General features: G+C 36.3%; 1 protein-coding gene across 1 annotated transcript; it reads left to right on the top strand.

The window, feature by feature from the left end:
- Positions 1-10,058: 10,058 nt before the first annotated feature.
- On the top strand, positions 10,059-10,814 carry LOC149141727 (auxin-induced in root cultures protein 12-like). Its single transcript, XM_089452967.1, has one exon. The coding sequence runs from the start codon at positions 10,217-10,219 to the stop codon at positions 10,799-10,801; it is 585 nt and encodes a 194-aa protein (XP_089309093.1). The 5' UTR covers positions 10,059-10,216; the 3' UTR covers positions 10,802-10,814.
- The last annotated feature ends 355 nt before the right edge of the window (positions 10,815-11,169 follow it).

Below are 11,169 nucleotides of genomic sequence, written 5' to 3' on the forward strand. Positions count from 1 at the left end.
GTAAGGTAAAATATCCCTCTGGAATTTAATCTAGCAATCAAATTCTGAATCCAAGTGAGAAGCCCAATTCTACCAAGATCCAAGCGACTATTTTGTCTCGAGCCCCTAAACACTTTGGATCAACCTATATGAACCTTCCAATAGAATTTCTAATGTTTGTCAAAACCCTTTTGGTCCAGAATTCAATGGGAAGCCTAAGCAACTTCACCTATATCATTTTGTTTCTAGGAGTTTCCCTGAGAGGATTGAAACCAATATACCATGGGTGGAGAGAAAGGAAATTGTGTCCCCAAACCCATGGTATTTTGTGAATTTTCTCCAAATCCTCCAGATGCAAGAAGTGGAAACTATACCATGAGTTCATAAGCTGACTAACCATAGGAGTGTAGCCAAGAAGTGTTTCCCACTGAGAAGATACCCATTCCCACATCTCTACTTCCTAAAGGTCGAAGAATATCAGCGCACGTTTTTGCAAACTAATCACTTGATCCAGAAGGAAATCATAACTAAAACTTAGAAGCTTCGTCTGAGGAGAAGTCCCAATCGCCCTGCTTCGATGTTTTGCCTTAGCTTCCAAAGGAGGAGCATGATGCAATTCAGGGTGTAGATGAGTTGCATGTTGTACAAGTGGACGGTATGAATTAGGAGAATGAACATGGGTGTTATTCTCGTCAGGATGGAGAGAAGTTGCATGGGCCAAAAATGACAAATGGACGTCAGGAGGGGGAATGTGGAGTGGATCATTATGTGTTGCATGGGTCATCAATATGGATCCGTGTAGGCGTGTCGATTCAGTAGCAAGGGTGGCATGTATAAAAACCTCATGCTCAGATGTGTCGGATTTATATAGGTTTGACAAGCCCATAGGCCTAGGGGTAGTGGGGCACAAAAAGTGAAAGGATAGTTCCAACTCAAAGTGGCATGGCAGGTAAGCAAAAGATCGAGGCTTAGGAGGAATTAGAATAATGAAACAAAGAAATTCAAGGGAGCAGAGGCAAGTAGTAAAGGAGATAGGTGAGAACATCATAAAATAAGGCCTTGTAAAGTAGATCACAATAAACTAAGTCTCGTCAAATGACAGATGTATAGAGAGATACCCACATTAGGTAGATCCCAGAAGCCACCCCACTGTCATTCCAAATCTCGAATTGGAAATTTAATGAAAGAAAAATGGAATGTTAGTATTCCAACCAAGGTACCTGCAGAACCGCCTCGAAAAACAAAAACCAACTGCTAAGATCCTGTGGGGAATCTCAATACCAGTACAAGCCCCATAAATTGTGCCTTGTAGAACAACCACCAACCTCACATAGTTAATATCTAACCAATTTCAAAATTTTCAAGAACGGAAATAGGTGGATTCTTCCGGCAATGGATATTGAAAAAAGTGCACCACCCCAGCAGCCCAAAGAATTGCAGTCCGAGAATGTTTATCAAAAACCACTAGTGCATGAATGTAGATGCAGCTAGACATTTCCACCATTTATTGCAAAATCTAATCCCAAAAATTTTACAAGGACAGGATATGGTGAAAAAGCCAATCCACTTCCTCCAAAGTGTAGGGTAATTAATCATTTCTAGGCAGGTCCCGGGCTTAGGAACCGAGTCGGGACAAGATGCATTAAGAATGTTTGTCCACAAAGGCATATGGCCACCAACGAAAAAGTCTCAACTGGATGCAAATGATACAATATAGAATGTATATAGCTAGTAGGAAAATGATAGCGATATGGAATATTTCGGAAGAGAGGACAGAAAACATGGCCGGGGATGATGCTTCAAAACCAATCTAAGGCAAGTTCAAAAGGAGACAAGGAGAAAAATATGTATATACTGCTGACAATCTAACATAATGGGCCAATAGCGAGGATGTAAGGGAAATATTTTGGCTTCCAAAAACGAAATAGTTAAAACAGAAATAGTAAGTCCTTTCCTTTCCAAATCAAACCACCAGTACCTCAGTAAGAGTTGGACGTTGATAAAGAATCTTATTTACAAGGCCTTCAACACTAACCTCTTCCCGATCTCCAATGAGCTCCCTTATGCAATGGCCTTTTCAGATTCGTCGACCCCTGCAATTCCAGCAGTTTCGTGCCCCACAACAGGAGTACTTGTACAAAACTCACCAAATAAAAGACACTTGTTCTCATTAACAATTTTACAAATTTGATCACAATTCCTCTTCATCAGTTCATGAAATTTATTTTAATTGTAAATTTACATAAAGAAGTTTTAGAACACATATGGATTTTCTTTTGCATCGAAGTTTCAACAAGGATCAATGATGGTGAAAATTTTGATATGAAAAACTTGTGTGCATGGAGAAAAGGTAAGCTAGCAGGGTAATTCTTACAAAGTCATGCACTTGGAACTCTAGTCAACTGTGCATGTGCCTAAAGCTTTGCCAAAGTAAAATTCTTTGTAATGACAAAAGAGAGCATAGATTTCTAGCTTTCGATCAAGAAGATATTCCTCCTTCTATTTTCCTGCCTCCGTCTCCATTCTTCCTCATTCTCCATTTTTAATTTTTCATTCATTCCATGCAATGTGATGTGTTTTGTATGAAGTTTTATTTTCCCTCATTGTTCCTCATTTAGCGCGTTCTAATTTTTGATATCGATGCATCTCCTTGCCTTAAGTGGTATTAGGTAGTTCATATATCCTAATCCGAGGTCCATCCACACTAGGAAATACACAATAATACAAAATAATACAAAATAGAAAGAGGGTTTCTTTAATCTTTGGGATTCACAAAAGAGTAGTAAAAGCAGAAAATATATGATAATGCAAAATAGAAAGAGGGTTTGTGATGAAAATGGGAAGATGGTTTTTTTAATTTTTGGGATCAAGAAGATGGGAGTAATGTAATGCTATAGAATAGTTGTTTTAAATAGAATTCTAAATTTTGGAGATTTGGTTTAATGATAAATGTCAATTAGATTCATATGTATTTTTTTTAATATTTGAATACTAAGATAGTAAGGTAAGATATTTCATATAGTATTAGAGTTGGATGTGGGGTACATAATAATTTTTTTTTTTTAATTAACCAAGTATTTTAATAAAAAGAACAACATGTCAAGAGGAGGGGCAAGTTCAACTAGTTGTATCGATTTCGTTGGGCATTTGGCTAGATATGTGCTAGCAAGTGCTCAGTTTAAATCCCACTATGTTTGATGTATTATTTTATGTCGATGAGTTTATTGGGGATGTCATCCATGAATGTGGGGAAGCATCCTTTATGTTTCCTACCCGGTGTTTCCTTGAAAAAAGAAAAGGATAATATGTCCTTAGTATTAATAATAAACCAGGATATTAACATGTGAGGATCTCTAAATAAGAAATAATATCTACCACAAATCTCATAATAGGTCGAACAAGAGACAATAAAATGTCAATCAATTTCAAGGTTCCTATTCAATAACTTTCGTATACATTAATCATAATTTATTGATGATCAATCTCCATTCTTAATTTTCAACAACAAACCGTAGAGTTGTGAAGGTCACTCAAGACAATTCAAGGTTTCTTGTCATCACATTGAACTTGAGGGTACTAAGCTTGCGGAAAAAGAAGACCATTACAATAAATGCTAAGTGAGAGAGGCCCTTGAGAATATTAAACACCCTAATAATCTCGATAGAGATAGAGGATTGTAGATAAGGGTTACTTGGATTCCCTTAATCCACCAACAAAGAGATCAACTTTAGTAAAGCCAGCATAAAAAAGAATTAGGATATCAAGGATTTTGTTCCTAGACTAAATTAGTCATTCACGTTAGTCATTTTTAGTTGCATTACTTATTAGCTAGCCATATATTTTAACCTGAGACTAAATTAGTCATTTATGTTAGTCGTTTTTAGTGGGGTCGCTTAAGATTTCTCATTTTTTGTATTATTTCACTTAGAAAGGCTATGGTGACTAACTTTTTTAGTCACCTAGTCACTAATTTCCCATTTTCTACTAGTGTCAGTAATCAAAACACTTACCTCCAATTTAATATGGAAATTCTTAATCTGTAGATATTAATAATCAAAACACTTACCCATAATTTACTATGGAAATTATTAATATATGATTATGCTTTGCTACAATCACATGGGCCAACACCATGACTTATCAATACCACATGCCCAGAAAAACCATATCTCAATTTATATGACTCCTGTTCATATAAGAGCTTTTTTTAATTATCAATTTGATTAAAAGGGAAAAAAATGCATAACTACTTTGGAGACAAATCTCAACCTTTGATTTGTGTATACTGCTATGAATATTCTAGAATTTTCCATGAAGATTAAATCCCTACCATCTGCCTAATAATTATTGATTATTAAATTAAAATTCTAAAAGCCCTATCCCAAAATAAACACGCCTATAAATGTAAAAATAATATTTTATATAATTTTTTTGTTTGTTAAGTTGTGTGAGTCCTCATATAATTGCACGTTTAACCTTTGACTTGAGAAATTACAACCCAGGGGCATCTAAGCCATCAAAATCTCCCTAGGACCACACCAATCGTTAACATGGATGGATTTTTTCCCATGGAGTTTCGAACTACTGGCCTTCATAACATTGAGTGCCTTAACAACACACGCTCCATGGGCTAATATTTTATATAATTTAGCGTCACCAAAATACAACAATTTTGGAGAAAATTGATATAATATTAATAATATCTCATTAAAAATCATTTTACCCAATTTTAGAACCAAAATATTTAGATGGAAAAGGTACGTCGATGAAACTAATGTTAAATGATAGTATGGGAAAGAGAAACTCAATAAATTCCTAGAGCACTTTAATGGAATATCAAACGACATCAAGTTCACAATGGAACTTGAAGGCTCTACTACTATTCCCTTCCTTAATGTATTAATCGAAAGATAACATGATGGGAATTTAAGACATCAGGTATTCAGAAAAAAGACACACACTGACAGGTATCTCCATGCAGACTCTCAGCAGTATCTTGTTTAGAAAATTGGGATCTTGAACACCTTGGCCTTAAGAGTTATAAGGATATTTGATAATGAACGCTTAGAACAAGAATTGAACCACCTTACAAAGGTCTTCAAGAAAATTGGCTACAAAAACAAAGATATATCTTAATCCATCAAGTGAGAAAAATAGGGAAGACCCGTCCTTGAAACTCAATAAACTCACAACCTTTTATTGATAAAGCACACCTTCCATACATCCATGGTGTAACTGATAAAATAGATAAAGTTCTTAAGAAAATGAATATTGGTTTTGTGTTCAAACCTTTTGAGATGATTAAACAAAAATTGAAATCCGTAAAAGTCAGCATTGACCAACATCAACTCAAGGGAGTGTACAAAATTGATTTCCCTTTGTGGTTTGTGCTACATTGGTGAAACTGAGAGATCCTTCAAAAGGAGAACAAAATAACATGGAGCAAACATAAAAAATCAGCGTGCCTACACTTCTACTCTTGTGAAACACTCCCTCCACACTAAACACCATATATGTCTTGAAAACATGGAGATCATCTCCAAAGACAACCACTATTTCATAAGAAGATTTAGAGAGGCTTTGGAGATACTAAGGCATCCAAACAATCTCAATCAAGATGGTGGATTTGAGGTAAATAGTAATTGGTTCCCTCTTATCATTTAGCCCATCAACCCTTAGTTTATTTTTTCCTTGAATATATGTTTCCCTTTATTGATTTCTCTCCCTTAGATTCTCCTTGTCATATCTTCACACACCCTCCTTTCTTTCCCTTTGATTATTCCTTCCTCTCTTTTCTTTTATGTTCATTCATTTTTCCATATTCATGCCAATTCATTCTTTCATAAACATATTAATTCAACTCTATTATCACATTATCAATATTAATAGGGTTAATATTAATTTTAATAGTCTATTATTAGGTTTGTAACTTATGTTAATATTAACCATTCATTTTAAGTATAGGATATATATTGTAAAGCACAAGACTAATATTAATCATTCATTTGCTATGTGTAGCACTTATATCAATAATTCATTTATTAGGTATGGGATTATATTAATAATCCATTTAATAGGTATAGAACTAATACTAATAATTCATTATTCAGATATATAATTTACTATTAATATAATTTATTATTAATAATTAATAGATTATAATAATAATACTAATTATTATTATCCAATTTTAAGGTCACGGTCAAGCTAGACACCAAATTGGTGTATGAGACCCCCTTGTTTGTGGGACAAGAGACCCACTTCTGCACAACAATTTGACTGCCAAGTCTACAAAGGCATACATACTCTACCCCCCTCTAGTTTTGAACCTATGACCTCTTAGGAGGAAACACATGCTCTTAACCATTAGGCACACTCAAGTTGTATTATTAGACCCACAATAATAATATTACATTATTAATATCAATAATATTTTTAATTATTCTATTAACTTTACCAGCCTAGATCCATCTTAACCCTGGATCTATCAAGCATTGAGAGGGATTAAATCTCTCAAGGTGTAAACCTCTTTTTTTAGTGCAAAACTTGAGGAAAGGTTTGCACCTCAAGAGATTTGATCGCTTTGGATGCTTGATAGATTCGGGGTTAATATGGATCTATGCTAGTTATATAATACTATGTAATAATATATTTGTAACTGTGTGTCTCTTTCTTATTCCCTTTCAATATCTCACCCCCCAAACATACACACTCTCTCTCCATATCTATGTCTCTCTCTCTCCTCTCTCTCTTTCCCTTCTCTACCTCTCCCTCTCCTCTCCCTCCCACTCTCCTCTCTCCCTCACTCTCTCTCCATCTCTCCTTTATCACTCCCCCTCTCTCTCCACCTTTCTCCCTATGTTTCTTTTTACTTCCCTTCCTCTCTCTCCATCTCTCCTTTATCACTCCCTCTCTCTCTCTCCACCTTTCTCCCTATGTTTCTTTTTACTTCCCTTCCTCTCTCTCCCTCTCTCTCCCCTTCTCTCTATTTAGTCCTCTCTCTCTTCCTTCCTCTCTCTATCATTCTATTGCACCTCCCTCTATGTCACCCCCTCATCACTCTCTCTCTCTTTTCCCTCTAACTTTGTCACTATCTCCCTCCCTCTCTCCTTCTCTTTGTCCCATCCATGTTTGTGTCTCCCTCTCTCTCTCTTCCCCTTCTCTCCTTATCTCTCTCCTCTCTCTTCCCTCCTCTCTCTCTCACTCTCTCCCCATCTAATCCTTGTCACTCCCTCTCTTTCTCCACATCTATCTCTCTATGTCTTTATTCTTTCCTCCCTCTCCCCCCCCCCTCCAACTGCATCTCTCTCTCTCCCTCTCTCCTTCTCTCTCCCCTCATCTTTGTCTTCCTTCTTTTCTCTCCCCCCATCGCTCTCTCTCTCTCTCTCTCTCTCTCTCTCTCTTTTCCCTCCAACTTTGTCACTATCTCCCTCCCTCTTTCGCCTCCCACCTCGCCCTCCCTCTCTCACGTCCCACCTCGCCCTCCCTCTCTCGCCCCCCACATCGCCCTCGCCCTTGCCCTCCCTCTCTCGCCCCCCACATCGCCCTCACCCTTGCCCTCCCTCTCTCGCCCCCCACATCGCCCTCGCCCTCACCCTCTCTCCCCTTCTCTCTCTCTTAATGATATTGTATTTAAGAAAGTATCTATATTATAAAAAAACTCAATTGGTTGTAAAATATTAAACCTATATTTTGGATCAATCATGTCAAAGAAAATACAATAATGAAAAACTTAAAACAATCATGCACTATATTTCCTCTATTATTGTTAGTCAATTTGTTTGCTCTAATCGCTTGGATCCTTAGCTAATATGGATTATATGTTGGTTCTTAGTAATATTATTCATATTATATGTATTTCACATATTTATTTTTTTGTTGACAGGGGAATCGGCAACTGGGGCAGCCTTGCAACTCGCGTAACACGGGGTCGATTCTGGCCGCTACCCCTGGGAGATTACGCCTGCCCCTCTCCACAGCTCCAGGTTAGTCCAAGGGATTTGAACTCGTGACCTTCAGTGCAGAGCCCGCCTTTCTAACGAACTTCACCGCAATGTGATTACCAACTCGCCTACCCCCGTGGGGCTATGTATTTCACATCTTTATATATATAAGTATTCTCATTTTTAATTTTATTGAAACCTTGATTTAATTTCTATGGGAATATTTTTAGTAGTCAATGAGGAAAGAGGGTTTAGATAGATCTCAAAACTAATGATAATTTTTTTCCTTTTAGATTTAATTAAAAAAAGTTATAAAATTCAATTAAAATAAAATATTTATAAAATATTTTGATTTTTGAATTTAGGCTTCTGATCCATATCAATATTTTTGAGAAGAGTTTTCAGCGGAAATCACATCATAATTCCCCCGAAAACTTTTCTCAAAAATATTTTGATTGTTAAATAAGTTATGCTTTTTGGGCATGTGGTATTGATAAGTCGTGGTAATGTAACAAAGCCTATTTATATGCTAATAATATCCTCGGTAAAGTGGGGTGAATATCCGTAGTTAACAATCATTTCATATTGTTATAAAATATTTTGATTGTGAAATAAGTTGTGGTTTTTGGGCATGTGGTATTGATAAACCATGCTATGGTTACATAGCATATTTAGAAGTTAATAACAAAATCAAAATATAACAAATTGACTTTAACTTTTTATTATTAATTGAGCCAACATTTAAATCTTTACACGCATCGGCATTCTACCCCATAATAGGTTGTTGCAATAATACTTATCTATTAATATTTTTTAGGTTTTAATTTAAACAAAAAAAATTTAAGGGTTTTTAACAATTTAGTTCTACTCTTCCCTCCCTTTATTTATATTTATATCTCTTCTCCCTTCTCCTCTAATAATAATTATTATTAGCCCTATACTGGGTTGTTGCAATAATACTTATCTATTAATATTTTTTAGGTTTAAATTTAAACAAAAAAAAATTAAGGGTTTTTAACTATCAACTTAATTTAGTTCTACTCTTCTCTCCCTTTCTTTATATTTATATCTCTTCTCCCTTCTCCTCTCATAATTATTATTATTATCCAATTTTAAGGTCACTGCCAAGCCAAACACCAAATTCGTGTATGAGACCCCCTTGTTTGTGGGACAAGGGACCCACTTCATAGTCTACCCACTCTGGTTTTGAGCCTGTGATCTCTAGCAGGAAACACATGCTCTTAACTATTAGGCCCACTTTTAATATTTTATCATCCTAACACATCTTACAAATCAAACTATGAAATCTCTTTCAACCTAACTCCATTCAACGAAAATAATAATTCTCTTCAACCAAAATATTAATTTTTATTTCAAATTAGACCATTTCATTAACTTAAAATATATTAGATTTCACTACAAAAATATTAATTTCTCTGCTGCCCATTAGACCGTTTCTCTACAAACTTATAATATATATACAGATATATAAACTGGCCAATTCTTTACAAACTTAAAATATATATTGAAACTAATTATGTATACAACAACAGAGGCCATACCAAGCACTAGCAATGACAATGTCTTCTATTTCAAGAACTTGCAAAGAAATTACATTTATCTTAATGTTTATTAACATTAAATTTTTTTGTCAAGTCTGATTAGCATAACTCTTTGAGAATAAGTTTTATTGAGGTGGTTGTACCTTGTGCTTGTGCGGTTATGCTTTGTGAAAAATAAATACTAAAAAATCTAGTCAGTTTAGAATTGGTATGATCCAAACCACATAAGATTCAAGATAACTTTAACATCCTCTAGCCACACATGAAACATGAAAAATAAAAACAACTTAACAAACATTAAAAACAATCTCCATTTTGAAGCCACAAATCAAGCATAAAAAATAAAAATAAATCCCAAACGACTTGAGAAACATTAAAAACAATCTCCATTTCGAATTTGTCAATATGGGAGCTTCGATCAACGATCGAATGCGTTGTCTGCGACCCGATCTCTCCCACCTGCACACGCCAATTCAATCCTCACACATTTCCTCACAATTGGCTCTAAGGCTTTCATTATTTATTGCGACCCACGCCTCCTCTTCTCCTACAATACCAGTTTGCCTGTGTTACATAATCTCAGGCTTCCTCTGGAATCAAACCCATTTGGCCACCAGTTTGAGTTTCAGAGCCTGATTTACTATTCATTTAAAGCTTGTTTGCTTCTAACCCCCAAAGCATATTTATGCGTTTGAGTTTGCTGCTGCTGAGAATTTGATCGATTTTGCAAACATGGGTACTTATTCAGCACTGTTGGGTTTTACTTTGGTGGTGATATTGGCTTGGCAAGCATCGGCACAGAATTGCAGTACATCGTTACAGAGCACGAACGGGACCAAAACGTTTACTCGTTGCAATAGTTTGCCTACATTAAATGCTACTCTGGCATGGACTTATTTTCCTGCAAATGGGTCAATCGCGAATGGGTCAATCGCTATTGGCTTCAGAGCCACTCCTGCGGCCTCTGCTGGGTGGGTAGCTTGGGGTATAAACCCAACGGGTGCACAAATGGTTGGCACACAGGCTCTGATTGCCTTCAAGCATTCCAATGGATCAGCGGTAGTTGGTACTTACAATATCAAGGATCAAAATCCTCCGCAGCCCTCTAGTATTAGCATCACAGTGAGCGACATGAGTGTCATCATCGAGAACAGTGGTCAGATCTCAATATTTGCAACACTCGCGCTTCCTTCAAATAAAACTACTGTCAATCATGTGTGGCAAGTGGGCAGTGCAGTTAGCGGCTTGGTTCCCCAGTCCCACGCCTTCAATGCGGCCAATTTGGGCAGTGCCAAAACGATAGATCTGCAGCCATAGGACACTACTTGGGAACCAGTGAGCATGAAACTTATGCTTTACAAAAATCATTTTCTTTCTTATTTTTTCTTTTTTATGGATACATAATAATTACATAATGAGATGAGTTAAATAACAATCATGGAGATTGAAACTAGTTACATTCTTCAACATTTTTTTTTTATTTTCAAAAGGTGGAAAAACCTATCAAACTCAGTTTGTCAAACCAACAGTGAGGACAGCCATCTCTGGCTGCTATCCGCGAATGTCAGTTGACACATCACTGTTATCAAGGAAAACCACGCCACCTGAAATAACCCGCTGGTGGTCCGTAAGGGAGCAGGCTTTCACTCCTGCCAGATGCCTTTGGGTCTTGGGCCGTTAACCTG

This window comes from Pinus tabuliformis, chromosome X (genome assembly GCF_031772625.1).
Source record: "Pinus tabuliformis cultivar Carrire ecotype Pingquan chromosome X, CPIR1, whole genome shotgun sequence".
NCBI lineage: Eukaryota > Viridiplantae > Streptophyta > Pinopsida > Pinales > Pinaceae > Pinus > Pinus tabuliformis.